We start from the raw sequence: 18099 nt of genomic DNA, 5'->3' as shown, positions 1-18099 counted from the left end.
TAGACAGATTTGATTCAATCTGTCCCTTTGTCAGGCTACCACAGTGGAGCATAGCCATCACTATGAAGGGATCTTGCTGACTACATTATGTTCATTTTCAGAATTAAGGACCAAAATTGAGTTAGGATTTGAAATCAAAATGTATTGGTCACGTACACATATTTAGTAGATGTTGTTGCCGGTGTAGCGAAAAGCTCCGATGGTGCAGTAGGATCTACACATACATCTAAAAAATCTAATGGAAATGGCATTGAGCGGCATTGACCAAAATACAGTATATACACATGAAATGAGTAAAACGGGATGTAAACATGAAAGTGTTCCATGGGTACTTTGGCCTTGTTAACTTGTTCTTAAAGATGGGGATCGATGTTCAAGTTGATCCTTAATGTGTGGGTGCTATATTGAGCTACCGGTTATTACTGTTCATTAGTGTGGATACGCAACCATGAATAAGGCTCTATGCTCTAGTTAAGAGGTTGTTAGGGTGCAGCTGAAAAGGCACCCTAAGTAATGCACTGTAGGGAATAGGATGCCATTTCAGATGCAGTTGAGTTTCCATTTCTTAACTAGTCATTCTAGCTGTTATGAGTCTGACAACCAAATATCTCATCCTCATAGGTCATTCCATATTCATCTATTTGTTCATTTACTTCTATTTTTGTGAGTAAAATTCTATACCCCCCCCCAGCATTTCTGGGTTTGTCTAAGTGAGCATGATGATGTTGCGATGATTGGGTTTGTCTCAGTGAGCATGATGATGTTGCGATGATTGTGGACTTCTGTATGCAAGGTCAACGCATGGCTCTGACACAGCAACACAACATGTGCATAGAGGAGCTGTCTTGTCATCAGGAAACAGGGATTATAACACAGATGCAAAGAACATTGCTGTGGATGACTTGGAGATTAACAAAATATGCACAGTGGTCTTATGACTGAAGGACAACACAAACAACACCGGAATGATGGCTGGCTGTGTAAAGCTGTTCTGCCAATGCTTGTCTTTCGCACTTGCCCATGCAAGAAGTTAAGAAGATTTAAAGCTATAGGAAGATGGGCTCATTGTAATGGTTGGAATGGAATTAATGGAACGGAGTCAAACATATGGAAACCACGTGTTTGACTCCATTCCATGAATTCTAGTCCAGCTATTACAATGAGCCCGTCCTTCTATAGCTCCTCCCATCAGCCTCCACTGGTATTTATGTTCTTAAAAGGTTATTATGACATGCACGTTTCCTCAGCAATCCACTGCTGATGACGTCAACAATCAACTCTTATTTCATACTTGTCTCTTCATGGAATTATGCAAATATTCATGCTAGACTAGATAGTGAGACAAGACTAACAGAAGGGATCCGTTTTTTAGACACAGATTAGTCCAGGACTAAAAAGCATTCTCTGTCTCAATGGACATTCTCCTTTGAAATAGGTTTTTATTCCAGAACTAAGCTTAATCTGTGTCTGGGAAACAGCCCTTGGATGAGTGCAGCCCATCGTCAAGTGTGAGGTGTCTTGGAGAAAGTGTGCACCCTTGTGATTGGATAGTCAGTATGGAAACTATGCATTCAGTGCACAGTTTGTGTTGAAGTCTGTTAATCGTTGTGTCATCCCATAGAAATCTATTTAAATAAGGGTTTTTATTTGTTTTAAATCTACTATCACTCACTAAATGAATCTTCTTGAAGCCATTAGTATTGTTGTAGATTTTCAGAGCATGTCTATATTTTTTTTTCATTTTTTAAATTTTGTATTTTGTGTTCTGTATAGGGTAGCATAATCAAGTGGTGAATGCAATACCAAATTATGATAGTTATTCATTAGAAAAACAGTTGAACGTACACATTTTTCTGACCATTTTTCTTCAGTGTTGACAGTTATTATTAGTACAGTACACTATAACCTCAGGAAATGTACATTTCAGTTTTATCCGTGCATTTTTTTGGTGTTGCTTTAATAGCAGATTTTTTTTACTCCACTCATTTTTTTGTTCATTTAAACAGTTGTTATACCACACATTTTTATAATTATATACATTTTGAAAATGTTCTAGTCAATAGGATTTAATATATTTAATATTAATTGCAGCTTCAAAATTATATTTAAATAAAACATTTTTGTTTCTGAAATCATACATCACATATGTCAATAGATATATTTTGTGTGTATTAATTAGTGTTGTTTCCTTTGTTGCTCACTTTAATTAAGAGTATGGAAGAAATTGATGTGTACAGTATATGTTTTAGAGCCATCATAGATGTACAGTAGACCCTACTCCTACCACAATACCATGTAGTTGGATTTTTAAACTGGAATGTCATCCTCCAACATGTTTTTTTTACACCATATTTTGTTTTTAAATCAAATTCCTCATCTAAGAGACTGACAACCCCCATTTTACTACTAGTAAGTAGTGTATCAGCAGTATTAACTTTGTTGCCAAAAAATCTCCTAGCACTTCAGGAAAATAACATTGCTATTTTGTTTACATGACATGATGTTGTCAACTGTCTATTTGATCCTAATTATGCTCTACAATATTGTCATCATTCCCCTCCTTTAATTCCTCTTGTGAAATTACAGTATAATAAACTTACGCACTTATACTTGTCTCATTTTAGCATTTGCTTCCTGGATCAATTTGTGTTGAATTTGATCAATTAAGTGGACACTTTACACTGCCTAACCACAACAATCAAGAGGCTTGATATGGATATGAAGTACTACTATATTGTAATAATATTGGAATATGAGATCTGATTTTGTAATAGACATTTGAGCACAAGTCTGCAAGTAATTATGTTGACCTTCTCTAGATGAGAGAAAAAAAGTTCCATCATAACAGTAGTAAGAAAGGCCATGTGAGGATGTGACAGATCCAGGTGACAATGGTCGTGTTCTTCTGCTCAGTGCTCCTGGTGCTTTCAAAACAACTTGGAACCTCTATGAGTTAACATTTGCATCCGTTTTTTGCATAGAGCTTTCTTTTAGTTGATTGTGACTCTTTCCAAATGGGAAACTCGGAGCTCATCCTTCTACAATGTGATTCCAAGTTGGTAAAACAATAGGAGTTTTACGAGTTCAAAGTTGTCTTGAACTCGGCATCATGCGTTGCATGCATTAACCGTCGGGCACCAGACTGCTACAACATATGATGTTGTAAAATACCTATCCAGGCGTTGTAAGATCTGCCAGGTCAAATCATGATGTCAGTGATTTTCAGGTCGGAAAGTCGGAACTCTAGAAAAATGTGGGTTAACATAGAGATAGATAGAGGACTCATCTTTGTATCTGTGCCATTATAGCATCTGTGAGAGCATGGGCTGCGCCACTGAGGCAATCTCCATTTTGAAGTGGTCAATTTTCTACTTTGCAATTGGCTGATCCCTCCTGATGACACGGTTGGACATGACTCAAAACGGGTGACTAGGATAGTATCATGGCGCCGGAGAAGATGGCTGACGTTTTACTTGCTCCTAACCGAATGTGTTTTTTCCCTTGTTATTTTCTGTTGTTTGTAACTTGTTTTTTTACTTATTCTGTGCGTAATGTTGCTGCTACCATCTCTTATGACAGAAAATAACTTCTGAACATTGAATACTCACAATGAACTGGCAGAAGCTTTTTTTCTTCTTTAATGAGTCCGACGAGCCCGACGTGAAGGACATACTGCTTTCCCGGGAACAGATGCAAATCCCCATAATTTGCTTAAAGAGAAGATGGAGAAAAAGAGGACGGAAGTTCGTAGGCGATCGAATAAACCCCCACTGCCTTCCGTTCTACTAGCTAGCATGCAATTTTGGGAAATAAAATCGACGACCTACGAGGAAGATTAAATTACCAACAGAACATTAAAAACTGTAATATCTTATGCTTCACGGAGTCGTGGCTGAAGGACGACATTATCAACATACAGCTGGCTGGTTATACACTGTATCAGCAGGATAGAACAGAGGCGTCTGGTAAGACAAGGGGGACGGACAATCTATATTTGTAAACAACAGCTGGTGCACGACATCTAAGGACATCTCAAGGTTTTGCTCGCCTGAGTACCTCATGATAAGCTGTAGACCACACTATCTACCTAGAGAGTTTTCACCAGTTTTTTTTTGTAGCTGTCTACATACCACCACAGACGGATACTGGCACTAAGACCGCACTCAATGAGCTGTATTCCCCCATAAGCAAACAGGAAAACACTCATCCAGAGGCGGCGCTCCTAGTGGCCGGTGACTAATGCAGGGAAACTTAAATCCATTTTACCAAATTTCTATCAGCATGTTAAATGTGCAACCAAAGGGAAAAATAACTCTAAACCACCTTTACTTCACACAGAGAGACACGTACAAAGCTCTCCCTCGCCCTCTATTTGGCAAATCTGACCATAATTCTATCCTCCTGATTCCTGCTTCCAAGCAAAAATGGAAGCAGGAAGCACCAGTGACTTGGTCAATAAAAAAGTGGTCAGTTGAAGCAGATGCTAAGCTTACAGATCTGTTTTGCTATATGTTCCGGGATTCTTCCAATGGCATTGAGGAGAATTCCACATCAATCACTGGCGTCATCAGTAAGTGCATTGATGACGTTGGACGCTCGTCCGATGTGGCAGGGCTTGCAAACCATAACAGACTACAAAGGGAAGCACAGCCGAGAGCTGCCCAGTGACACGAGCCTACCAGAGGAGCTAAACTAATTATATGCTCGCTTCGAGGCAAATAACACTGAAACATGCATGAGAGCAACAGCTTTTCTGGACGACTGTGTGACTACGCTCTCCGCAGCCGATGTGAGTAAGGCCTTTTAACAGGCCAGCATTCACAAGGCCGCACGTCGCAGGACGTGTACTGCGAGCATGCACTGACCAATTGGAAAGTGTCTTCACCGACATTTTCAACCTCTCCATGTCCGAGTCTGTAATACCAACATGTTTTAAGCAGACCACCATAGTCTCTGTGCCCAAGGACACTAAGGTAACCTGCCTAAATGACTACCGACCCGTAGCACTCACGTCTGTTCCCATGAAGTGCTTTGAAAGGCTGGTCATGGCTCACATCAACATCGTTATCCCAGAAACCCTAGACCCACTCCAATTTGCATACCACCCTAACAGATCGAAAGATGATGCAATCACTATTGCACTCCACACTGCCCTGTCCCACCCGGACAAAAGGAACACCTATGTGAGAATGTTATGCATTGACTACAGCTCAGCGTTCAACACCATACTGCCCTCAAAGCTCATCAATAAGCTAAGGACCCTGGGACTAAACACCTCCCGCTGCAACTGGATCCAGGACCTTCTGACGGGTCGCCCACAGGTGATAAGAGTAGTTAACAACACATCTGCCATGTTGATCCTCAAGACAGGGGCCCCTCAGGGGTGCTTGCTCAGTCCCCTCCTGTACTACCTGTTCACCCATGACGGCACGGACAGGCATGACTCCAACACCAGCATTAAGTTGGTGGTTGACACAACAGTGGTAGGCATGATCACCGACAATGATGAGACAGTCCTGCCGTACATACACTACCATTCAAAAGTTTGGGGTCAGTTAGAAATGTCCTTGTTTTTGAAACAAACGCACATTTTGTCTTAAAATAACATCAAATTGATCTGAAATACAGTGTAGACATTGTTAATGTTGAAAATGACTATTGTAGCTGGAAGTGGCTGATAAAAAAAATATATATATATCTACATAGGCATATAGAGGTTCATTATCAACAACCATCACTCCTGTGATCCAATGGCGCGTTGTGTTAACTAATCCGAGTTCATCATTCTAAAAGGCTAATTGATCATTAGAAAACCCTTTTGCAATAATGTTAGCACAGCTGAAAACTGTGGTTCTGATTAAAGAAGCAATGAAACTGGCCTTTAGACTAGTTGAGTATCTGGAGCGTCAGCAGTTGTGGGTTCAATTACAGCCTCAAAATGGCCAGAAACAAATAACTTTCTTCTGAAACCCGGCAGTCTATTCTTGTTCTGACAAATGAAGGCTATTCCATGCGAGAAATTTCCAAGAAACTGAAGAGCTTGTACAACGCTGTGACTACTCCTTTCACAGAAAAGCGCAAACCGGCTCTAACCAGAATAGAAAGAGGAGTGGGAGGCCCCGGTGCACAACTGAGCAAGAGGACAAGTACATTAGAGTGTCTAGTTTGAGAAACAGACACCTCACAAGTCCTCAACTGGCAGTTTCATTAAATAGTACGCACAAAACACCAGTCACAACAGGGCCCCCGGTTGCACGTTTTGTTTTTTGGCCTTGCACTACACAGCTGATTCCAATAACCAACTCATCATCAAGCTTTGACTCTTTGAATCAGCTGTGTAGCGCTAGGGCAAAAAACTAAACGTGGGCAGGACCAAGTTTGGGAAACACTGGTCCAAAAAAGTCACTGTCCCAGCGCTACTGGTCGTGGTTCTCGTGGTTTCGTCTTCAACCGAAAATGTGTTTCCCAAAAAATGTATTCCCTTTCAATATTCCCGCTGTAATGATGTTTTCCATTTTAACCAAATTAACCAATCCAATCTATCTGTTTCAACGTTGATCTCGTGTACGTAATTGGTATCAGCTGATCGAGGCCGCTGGCAACCATAGAGCTAATTAGAGGACATAACATCGTCTGTCCGATTATGGAATCTATGAGATCATCGGCAGCGCCATTGACAGTAAAATATACTTTGGGGCACTAGAGTCCTTTATCTACTTTTATGGCGGCAACAACAAATATGTGATTTCATTTCCTGCCACTGTGGGTATTACATATATTTTCATGGGTTATTCAGATTCTCCGGTAATCAAGCACGGGCGATTGAAATTCATGGTCTTGTATTTTTCGGCTAATACAAAACACTACGGTAATTTTAACGTCCGATAAGTAGGCCAATCGAACTATAGACGCAGCGGAACCATTGTGCGTTCAGTGTATGACGCTAGTCGAATCTATTTGTTTAATGCACCATCTCATCTTCCGGCGTTAAGAAAATGGTGAGAATATTCAATTTTACTACGCATGTTTCATGTATAATCTTTGACGAAATGCACAAAACATGTAATAAATACAACGCCTGTTATCACTGAACACAGTCATCTTTGTTTGAAGTAAATATTTTGCAGCTGTAAACTTCGGGAGCAACACATAAGTTTACGCGTCTGCTTCAATGCCAATTTCCACTCCCTAACAATACAATCTACCTAGTTATTTAGTCAACTTCGTGTGAACAAATAATTGCAGGCAATTCTTAATACGTAGATTATTAAGGATGAATTAAACATACATTTTTCAATAATGGTAAGTTACAGTTCATATAAGGAAATCAGTCAATTGAAATACATTAATTAGGCCCTGATCTATGGATATCACATGACATCAGAAAACCAGTCAGTATCTGGTGTGACCACCATTTGTTGCATGCAGCGCAACACATCTCCATCACAGAGTGGATCAGGCTGTTGATTATGGAATGTTATCCCACTCCTCTGCAATGGCTGCGTGAAGTTGCTGGATATTGGCGGGAACTGGAACATGCTGTCGATCCAGAGCATCCCAAACATACTCAATGGTATGCAGGCCATGGAAGAACGGACATTTTCAACTTCCAGGAATTATATACAGATACTTGTGACATGGGGCCGTGCATTATGCTGAAAGATGAGGTAGTGGCGACAGATAAATGGCATGACATTGGGCCTCAGGATCTTGTCACGGTGTCTCTGCATTCAAATTGCCATTGACAAATTGCAATTGTGTTTGTTGCCTGTAGCTTATGCTTTCCCTTACCATAACCCCACCTCCACCATGGGTCACTGTTCACAACGTTGACATCCGCAAACCGCTCGCCCACACAATGCCATACAAGCTAAGCTGTCTGCCATCTGCCCAGTACAGTTGAAACCGGGATTCATCCATGAAGAGTACACTTCTCCAGCGTGCCAGTGGCCATCGACGGTGAGCATTTTCCCACTGAAGTCGTTTACGACGCCAAACTGCAGTCAGCTCATGACCCTGGTGAGGACGACAAGCGGTTTCATTAGCTGTCTGGGAGGCTGGTCTCAGATGATCCCACAGGTGAAGAAGCCAGATGTGAAGGTCGTGGGCTGGCGTGGTTACACGTGGTCTGTGGTTGAGGCCGGTTGGATGTACTGCCAAATTCTCTAAAACAACATTGAATTATCTGGCAATGGCTATGGTGGACATTCCTGTAGTCAGCATACCAATTGCACACTCCCTCAACTTCAGACACCTTTGGCATTGTGTTGTGACAACTTCACTTGTTGCATTCTTATTTTGCGTTTATTTTAGTTCAGTATAGATAAAGACGGAAACAATTCACAACTTTGTGCCTTTTGGACAATATTTCATTATTTTCAAATCCCTTTTACAGGCAGTGACACTGCACACAGACCTTGGGGATTTAAAAATCGAGCTGTTCTGTGAACGTGCCCCGAAATCATGTGAGGTGAGTCATACACTGTGTGTGCTTATTTGCTCTGATCATGGTGTCTCACCGGTCTTTGTTCTACCTCAATACTATACTTGGATTTGTCACCTCCATCGATAGAGGACTTAACATTCTACAAACGCATGTCATACAGCAATTGGCTGCTACGCACTAGCTCAGCACCGGGATTAAACACTCTTGTCAAGTCAAACAGTAGTTACCTAGCCATAGCCATCTTCCACCTCTGCACCGTTTTGAGTGGAAATGTCATGCTATTCACTGCAGTTGAGTTGATGTGCTTGTCCTAAAGCCAGCTGGGCAAGTAGCCTTCCCGCCCGCTTTGAGCCACTAGTATGGTCCTTAAGCCAACCCCTTTATACTGCACTTGCCTTTTAATCAGGATTGGAATGATTTTAGGTGCCTATTTTAAATGTGATGTTGCACTAGCATACCCAATCACCATCCCTGCTTTACATCCTTTTGGTCTCTAGAACCAGGGTTGAAGAACACTGCTCTACACTAGCAAGTCATTACAGTTGGCTGTAGCCAATAGATTGCTCTAATCAGAACTTTCTGTTTGTGTTGACAGAATTTCTTAGCACTGTGTGCAGGTGGGTTCTACAATGGCTGCATATTCCACAGGAACATCAAAGGGTTCATGGTTCAGACCGGCGACCCCACAGGTAGCTTCATCAAAACTGAATTATTGTTTTTAATTTGGTTTTTTTTGGCAAAAAAAAAATGTTAAAGGACCAATAGCCCAATGTACAAGTCAATTACTTTATCAGATACCAATTGTCAGCATGTCAGTCCAAACCCATGGAATAGTTTGTTTTCTGATCATGCAAAGAAAATGATCTGCCTCTCTTGACAACATGCATTACTTTTTTAATCTTGGAAGGCACTGGAAAAGGAGGGACGAGTATTTGGGGACGGAAATTTGAAGATGAGTTGAGCGAACACCTAAAAGTGAGTACCTCAATGGGACAGGTAGCAGCAATTCTCGGTATATATTAACTGACATTTTTTTCATTTATTTCTGTGCAGCATAATGTGCGTGGCGTGGTTTCTATGGCGAACAACGGCCCCAACACTAATGCCTCCCAGTTCTTCTTCACCTATGCCAAGCAGCCCCATCTGGACATGAAGTACACCGTGTTTGGAAAGTAGGTCTTTGTGGATGTCTGTAGTTAGCTAACTAAGAGGATTATCAAGAATGGTTTCAGCTACAATCTGCCGTTGTATGTCATTGGGGATCCAAATAAACACAGTGTCAGTATTTAATGTGGTTATAAGTGATTGCTAGCAGATCATGACTTCAGTCTGTTATTTTGATCTAAACATTCTCTTGACTGTGCATATTATGTGGTTTGTGTTATCTCCAACATTTTGTGAACTAATGCATTGCTACAATACTTTTTTCCTCTGTTTATTTTCTTTCGATTAACAGAATAATAGATGGCTTGGAAACACTGGATGAACTGGAGAAGCTCCCTGTCAATGAAAAGTCATTTCGGCCGCTGACTGAGACTCGTATAAAGGACGTGACTCTTCATGCCAACCCATTTGCAGGATAGACTGTCTTAAGCACATGAACACACAGCCTTAGACCTGACATCTGCCAATTTAGATGAAATCTTCATTTAAGCCTCTTAAATGTTTAGACCGTTTATAAACCAGAGGCCTTTGAATTCAGTAAGGCAACTAAAGATACTGTCACTGGAGTTGAAAACACATTTCCCTTCTCATTGAATTTGGCATGTAGTATGTCCTCAATGCTTGGCCCTTGCAGCTATGTGAGCTCAAAATGTTGGTTTTATAAGTAAATTGTTTAGTATTTTGTACCAAATAAACTTTTTTTTATATACATTGTGCGTTTTCTTTTTTACACCATGATAACTTGACATGCCCTGGGTTTGTGAAATCCTTAAAGAAAACTGCATTCGTGGAGTTGCTGAGCACAGCCAACGATGGTGGCTCAATTAAGATTCGTTCACTCAGGCCGTTTACCATTGGAAACAATAGTTGGTTCCGGTCTAATTAACTTGGTGTCTCCCACACACACCAATCTAATAGCAGCTGGTTCTGGTCTACTTGGTAGTTTGTTGACTTTAATTTAACCGTCTCTGGCACAGCCACAAGTGAACTTGACCGACATAAAATGAAATTGTAATAGACGTTCTAAAAGCAGTTACGGCCTCGGAAGGATTTCGGGTGAGTCGGATTTCAGTGCATGTTACCCCTCAATCACACCGATCGTAAATGCACCAGAAGTACATTAATTTCCAATGGAACGCTGGGTTTGCCTCGCAGTTGCAGTGCGTTCTGTGGTACATACGTTGGATTTATCAAACTGACGGTTTGACAATAGCGGTATCTAATTTGTAACTACGAAAATAGTTTTGTCAAACCGATTGTGAACCCAGAAGTTCACGTTTTATTCTAGAGGGGATAATAAACATAATTTGGTTAGGGTGTAGGGGCAGATTTGTTATCTTGTCTTCAGGAGATTTTATTTACTTTATCTAGTCTGATCAATGGAATAATTCTTATAACAATGGGATACAATAGAGGGTAATTACTGTGCTTGTCTGCAAGAACTCTACTGTTATTCCCCACTATTTTATTATTCCACTTCTTCCCAATTTTGCCAGTGTTATCACATATTTGAAATCTGATATGGCTACTGGTGTCTTTGAAAATAAATTATATGAGGCTGTGTTTTTGCAGCCATTTATCGGCAGTTTTGAGCAAGTCATACAAATAAGCATTGGATATTATCTCCAGGAATCAAATATCATTTTGTACATTTTAGTATTATTCACATTCTAGGCAGAGATGTTAGGGGTACTCACAGCTCATAAACAGATATTCTGTCCAGGTAGAATAAGATAATGGCAAGGATCTTGCAAGTACAAAGAACATCTTGACTAACCCTACTTGTAGAGAAACGCCAATGCCATCCTGTCTTTCATGTTGCCTAAATGGTCTATGACTGTCCTAGGCTACCTGGCTAAAATGCTTTCAGCTAGTTAACATTCACCTACTATATCTAGCTACATATTGAACTACTCCCTAACCCTGTTTATTATGTAGTTATTACTACAGTGTTGATCTCTCTCTCTCCGTCTTTCCTCCTCCAGTCCTAGTGTGATCATAACGTGTCCATGGGAGAGCTGGACTGGATGAGGAGCAGCATGCTCAGGTAACTCTTATGTTATACAAACGTCACATCATGGTTTACCAGGTCAGGTCCACTGGCTGGGCTTCCAAAGGTCGTGTAGAGGTCATTTGTTTGGAGAAAACACGGTTCACATCACAGACCCTACTCTACTTAGTCTATCTTGCACAATGTACTTCATCAGTCTTTCCTATTACGCTCACTTATCTCTCGCTCACTATCTCTCTCTCAATAGCTCGCACTCTCACACACACACGGACGCTGTCACATTCATCACAGAGGTCAACCTACCTGTGGACAGGGGGCGCTATGCCATGTGTCCAATAGAATATCCTGTGACTTCGTCATCAGTGGCCTGTCAATACTGAACTATCTGGTTTATGTCATTTTTGTATCTCTGGACCCCAGACAGATTAAGTGTAGAATATGCTATGTTCTAGTGTAGAGAAGGGAATAAATAAGGATCATGTGACGAATTAGACCCTGAGCTAAATGTTCAACTAGACTTACATTTTGCTTAAAAATTAGATAAGAGTACCCTCATGTGGCGAAGAGGTGAAGTGTATAGAGTTGAGCCGCTCGCTATTCTTTCAAGATACATTTTTCAAAAGGGATAACTATTCATATTGCAGTATTTAAGTTGCAATAACACATGAGCTGTTTTACAATAAAAGCCTCGTGGTTCATGTACCATGATAACTATTAATACTCCATTAAGTATTTCACTTTAATTGAGAACTAAACTCTGCTCAGTGTCTTTGTAGCTGACAATGAAAGTTGTACTGGATAGATTATCAACTTTTTTTTAATAAGAGAATGAGAACCAATGGAAACACACATCTACTTGGGTTTCAAATATTTATTGAACACCTGAATGTTGAAGAAAATGAAAGTGTTGAAAACTACAAGCTGTATAATTTTAATGCTGACAGACAGAGGACCTGCAGAGATGAATGGGTGAAGTACACGATGACCACGAATATCTGTTCCTGGCCCTTAACAAAGACGTCAGATGACTCTTTGGATGTGTTATGGCTATACTAATGTAAGAACATGATGGAGGGCTGTTTAAGATGTGTGATATGAGAGGTATTCTGAGTTTATAGGTTGGTTGGTTGAGCTGACCGCCTGTACAGAGATTTCACAAACATGGTCAACAAAGTAAAACAGTAAGGCATAAAAGCATTGAAAATGGTTCCAGTACAGTTATGATTATTAAAAAAACAAACCTATAAAACAAAATCAATGAAGCCCCAAATTTATAAAAAATAAAAAATGCTCTGCTAATGATGGGTGTCTGGCTTAAAGTTTACAGAAAGTTGCAAAACCCATGGACATTAAATAACATAAATTAGCATGTTGGGATCCACTGTATACAACAAAGCTTTGCATAATTATACACATTTATACATTTCATACAAGTCAAAAATAAGACCTAAATCTTTCAATAATAGGTTCAGACTCATACAAAGGGGAGTACAATAGCGATGCAGAGAAAGAAACGCTGTTTGCTAGCTTGTTTTGCTAGCTTGGAGTGAATTTGAACATTTTTCCTTCTTTGCATTCATACTGTGTAAAAAAATATTCCCTTTGCTGTAGACAAGGTTTATATGTTCTGTCAGGATTAAACAAGACCGCCTCATAATCCACCACAGGAATTATTATAGCACCAGGTACCAGGTGTCATCATCTCTGGTTCAGCTCATTGAGAGATGGGAGGTAGACCGACTCTTCTGACACTCGCTGGATTCACTCTCTAACTGCAAGCTTCAATTCATTTGACTAGGGAAACACACATCAGGAATGCAATAGCGCAATAGTTATTCGTAGACCGGTGGGCTTTTCTTCAGCACCTAATCACTATTACAAGTAGATTCATACGTCATCTGCAGACCAGGCAGGAGAAAATAGCTGGACAGCACACACCTGTGGATGGATGTATGCTGGAAACTAAGCCTAAGCCTGAATGTTCTGATAATATTATATCCAATTGTTAGGTCTCACTGTAAACCTTAATTGCTTTGAAAAACTGCAGAACGAGATATGTTTATTGCACTTTTATATTAAGATATACATATAACATGTATAAATAATACACGTGTATGTGTGACATCTAGAAGGATAAGTAATGCATTCATAATATGCAAATGCATTTATAATCGTTCCCTATTACTTTACAGATTTCATAACATTTTGAGAGTTCATGACCATAGAAAGTAATAAGTTAAAAATGTTGTCCAAGAGTGATGTTAGAGACTCATTATTTTTTATCTCACTCGGGCATCCAGGGCTCGTGCCGTGCGACAGTAAAACAAGTCCCTGAAAAAAAGCCAAAGCTTATCTTCTCTTCAGGCAGGCGGTAGGAACTAGTGCGAGACGTCTCAGTATCTCTGCAGTTTCTCCTGGTGCGTCCCTCAATGGTGCCCCCTGCCTGTTTCTGCAGTCCGAGCATATGCTGGAGGGTTAGGGGCCTGGCCTGGCCTGCCTCTCCTGAAGGGCCCCAGTATATGGGGACAGGAAGACCCCCTAACCTTCCCCATCCCCCCGCAAGTCACTCCTATGAGGAGGCTGTGTATGTACTGTATCCTGGGCCTCTATAAGAACAGGCCTCTATAAGAAGCACACGGGGCCCACCTCTAGGTGGTAGTGCGAGCCAGGCTCTGTGGCCGGTAGGTTATACACGTCCAGGATGGGGAGTAAGTTGGGGTCCTGGGTCTGGAAGACGAAATGGGTCTGGTGCCAGCGGCCATCTTTGATCTGAAAGACAAGTGGATTTTACTTTTTAGAACCTACAGAGACTGGTTTGGTCAGACTGTGCAATACATTATATTCAGTTGGTGTACAACTTACTATAATTAGAGCTTAAATACATGGTAGCCTTAAATACATGGTAGCCTTAAATACATGGTAGCCTTAAATACATGGTAGCCTATGTAACAACATGTAAAGTGTCATGCACTATTTCATCCACTATTCCACCAGCTGTATGTTCAGTAGGAGAGCAGCCTGTCACATGATCCAGGCTGGAGGTTGACATACCCAGCATTCGTCCTTCACTACGTGGGGCTCCAGGAGCCCTCCAGCCTGGATCATGTCTCCTCCGCTCCAGGCCTTGAAGCGCACCGCGGTGGGGGAGGGCTCCAGGGAGGAGCTGTTGGCCCACACGGGAACGTTCAGGCAGTGGATGGTGATGTGCTGCACTGCCTCAGAGCTCAGTAGATGGAGGAAGTTCATCTGGATACGACCCACCCCCATCTCCAGCTGCAGACGGACACACATCAACTACCGTTACAATTTAATCCCTAATCTATTGTGTCAGACAACACCAGTGGACATGCAAGATTTGGTTCTGGATGCCAGATACAAAACCTGTCTGAAGTAAAAATGTAGGATGTGTCAAAAGAAACAAAAGACAGGAAATTCAAATGAGCTAAATAGTAAGAATGCTGTTCTGTAGTACAGTACGACGGTTGTGTGTGGAAACATACAGATGTAGGTTCTTCATTTGAGCCAGTTTGCTACAGCAGGAAAATAATCCTGCAGCAACAGGAAATGTGAATTATTATGTGGATCCTAATTAATGGGCATTTTTGTAGGGGTTGATACATATTTAGTAAGGGAAAATAAAGTCTGAAATTTCAAAGTGTAAATTGCAAACTTCAAAAGCCTTTTTAAACCTCAAATACACTACGAGTTTCTCTGAAAACCTGACTAAAATATTGGCTTCCTATTATCAGTTGTTTTGACTGGATTGTGGCTTGTTTTGACTGTAAATGGCTGAGTAGTAGTGGAAGTTGATGCTGACCTTGGATACTGTGATGGGTTTCAGACAGGTCTGGCCACCGCTGCTGAAGTTGCATGTCACCTCGATGGAGTCAGCAGAGCAGCCAAGGTTTGGGTCGATCCAGTAAGTTCCTTAGGAAAGGAGAACAAACTGAGTGAAAAAGGAGTCTTGATACAGTAGTGTACTTTTAGCAAAGTGGACAAGTATGTAATGCTTTAGGAAGGGATATCACTGGTCAGGTGTTTATAATTATCACTATAGATGGCAATTTATAGATTAGTTATAGCTTATAACTAATCAGGTCCACATGGTCTAGAAAAACTATTGGACCAAGTATACTATAACTGAAGGATTGAACCCACAATGTGAATCTCAGGCTACAGTGTGTCCTGTATCTCAGATGACGTTTGTGCCTTCCTCACCATCATTCATCCTCTGTTCACAGTCTTTGAGGTCTCTGCAGATGCGCGCGGGGTTGTCGTGGGTTCCTAGTGGGTTCTTCAGGCTCTGGATCAAGGTGCTGAGGTAGTGGAGGGTCTTGAATATCTCTGTACCCTGGTGGTCCAACATGGGCAGGTCCATGTCGTGGTAACTCTAGAAATAATAAGAGACAAACGGTCACACACTGAGCACCAAATCTTCACAAACAGCCAGCCACCATTGGAGAGTGATAAATGACATGGCTTGAGAAGCATGAGGGTAACCATACTTTTGTCATGCATTAATGCAAATGGAATATTTGTGTAAGAGTTGGTCATACATACAGTACGAACATACAAGTTTTCTGTATTGTACTGGGTACATTGCTTATTTGCCAAGGGAAAAATGATGCTTCTCACAGTGACTCACCTCTGACCTCAGCGCAGCATGGGAATCAATAATGAGCTGAAAAGCAGCACCGATAGCCTCCCTTCTCTAGAAGAGAAGACAAAAAGACAAAAGTATGGACTCTGAAACACCTTACTCCTCTCCATTGCTTCTGAGAAAGTTCAATTGTAAATAGAGGAGACTTACAAATGGCATAGAACCAGGGAGACCCTATAAGACAATGGAAATAGAAGGGGGGGGGGGGGGGGGGGGGGGGGGCTTAATGCATGGTCCAGTCATAGTGCAGCATATAAAAAAAAAACTGAAAAATGAGTGATACCACGATTGCAAAGTCTTTACATAAATAACAGAAAATACTTACTGGGGGTCCGGGTGGTCCACGAGGACCAGGAGGGCCCCTTGGTCCTTGTACCCCCTGTTTGTAAAAAAGCAATAACACTATTGGATTAATACACCCCCCTAGACCATAATGCTGCAGTTTGACCTCTCAATATCAAGATCCTCTTCATCTAAACTCCTCTGCCAACAGACGGTAAAGCAGCGGCAAGCAGTAAGTAGCCTTTCTGTCTCAACTTATTCCTAGTTGTCATGGTGAGTGGAACAACAAACAGAAGCACTGAGGGAAATGAAAAGTGCTTTAGGGGTTGAGGCTGAATCTCTTCTAAGCAGTGTGCTCTACATACTAAGCACCCTATCCTGTCCTGTGATAAGTAGTGTGGTCTCCATACTAAGCATCCTATTCTGTCCTGTGATCACTCTAAGCCTCGGTGTAAGGCAGAGCTGGGTTCAAATACTATTTGAAATCATTTCAAATACTTTGTGTGATTCATTTCCTGTCTTAATGGACCAATAGAATAGTGCCACAACTCTAAACCCCGCCCATCTAAAATTCCAGGCAGACAGGCTAGAGTATATACTCAAAATACTATTTGAACCCAGGCCTGGAATAAGGGATATGATTCATAAAAATAAGGACACGCACCGTATCCCCTCGACTTCCTTTGTCACCTTGGGGACCCTGAGAGAGAGAGAGGGGAAGTTACTCCATCGCCCCCCCCAAAAAAACTGAGTGATAACATGTTCTTTGGCAGATAAGGGGTATGAGATATGATGATGTACATACTGTATTACCACTGGGGCCGATGATACCGACTGGGCCTGTGGCACCAACATTACCCTGGAGAGAGAGAGAGAGAAAGATAAACATTGTTAGTGAGGGCAGCCGCTATCTGAATTAACAAGGCATATGTTGTCAATATGGTGGCCCTCTTTTGCTTAGTTATTAATATGCCCAGTTTTTCAGCCTAGGATGAACTATTGACCCAAGTTCCAACCTATAAATAGGCCATGTTACCTGACCAGGAAAAACATAGAGAATTACGTAATAACAATTTTTCGAATCTCCTTTTACCATCAAGCCATGTGGCCCTTTTGGTCCCTGTATGCCGGCTGGGCCCAGATCTCCTGGAGGTCCCTGTGAAGATAAAACATATGTGTTGATAAGATACAATGTGTTAATAAGGCAAGTATCACTTCATATAGAAGCTTAGGCCAACTGAGTGCAAGGTTGCACCATATGGGCTGTATGTAATATGCACAGTAAGCAACACAGTCAGCAAGAGACACAACACTGCAAGTTTCTTCAGTTAACAGCTCTTTCACTGGAAATTATTATTTGATAAGTCTTGATGATGAGTCAGTAAGCCTACAGTGCGTTTGACATCTAATTTGCCAAGTCAGAGAGTCTATCTCCACTTCTGCATAACGCCAAGGCTCAGCAGCCTAACATTCCTCTGTGCAATGTGTGTATACAGTATGTCAAAATGGAACACTCTAGGAAAAATGTTCAGTAAA

At 41.3% G+C, this 18099-nt stretch overlaps 2 protein-coding genes across 3 annotated transcripts in view; one reads left to right on the top strand and one right to left on the bottom strand.

The window, feature by feature from the left end:
- The first annotated feature begins 6955 nt into the window (after positions 1-6955).
- LOC139389806 (peptidylprolyl isomerase (cyclophilin)-like 3) lies at positions 6956-10319 on the top strand. The gene is made up of 6 exons (XM_071136770.1): positions 6956-6998; positions 8396-8470; positions 9042-9135; positions 9354-9421; positions 9500-9618; positions 9903-10319. Exons 1-6 carry the CDS (start codon positions 6996-6998, stop codon positions 10027-10029), a joined length of 486 nt encoding a protein of 161 aa, XP_070992871.1. The 5' UTR covers positions 6956-6995; the 3' UTR covers positions 10030-10319.
- Positions 10320-12477: 2158 nt separating this feature from the next.
- The window catches only part of LOC139389650 (collagen alpha-1(XXVII) chain B-like), a 100194-nt gene continuing 94572 nt past the window's right edge, over positions 12478-18099 (bottom strand). Inside the window, exons 51-60 of one of the 2 annotated variants that reach the window (XM_071136518.1) lie at positions 17657-17719; positions 17369-17422; positions 17228-17263; positions 16607-16660; positions 16432-16455; positions 16267-16332; positions 15840-16011; positions 15439-15548; positions 14673-14894; positions 12478-14390 (exon numbers count right to left, since the gene is read on the bottom strand). In XM_071136518.1, coding sequence (XP_070992619.1) covers positions 14244-14390; positions 14673-14894; positions 15439-15548; positions 15840-16011; positions 16267-16332; positions 16432-16455; positions 16607-16660; positions 17228-17263; positions 17369-17422; positions 17657-17719 — 948 coding nt within the window. In that variant the 3' untranslated portion in view covers positions 12478-14243. Of the gene's footprint in view, positions 14391-14672; positions 14895-15121; positions 15171-15438; positions 15549-15839; positions 16012-16266; positions 16333-16431; positions 16456-16606; positions 16661-17227; positions 17264-17368; positions 17423-17656; positions 17720-18099 lie in introns of those variants that run through there. The other variant, XM_071136519.1, reaches the window with a different exon arrangement.

Source organism: Oncorhynchus clarkii, chromosome 30 (assembly GCF_045791955.1).
Source record: "Oncorhynchus clarkii lewisi isolate Uvic-CL-2024 chromosome 30, UVic_Ocla_1.0, whole genome shotgun sequence".
In the NCBI taxonomy this organism is placed as follows: Eukaryota; Metazoa; Chordata; class Actinopteri; order Salmoniformes; family Salmonidae; genus Oncorhynchus; species Oncorhynchus clarkii.
The sequence above is the reverse complement of the archived record's forward strand: the minus strand, read 5'-3'. Positions and strand labels throughout refer to the sequence as shown.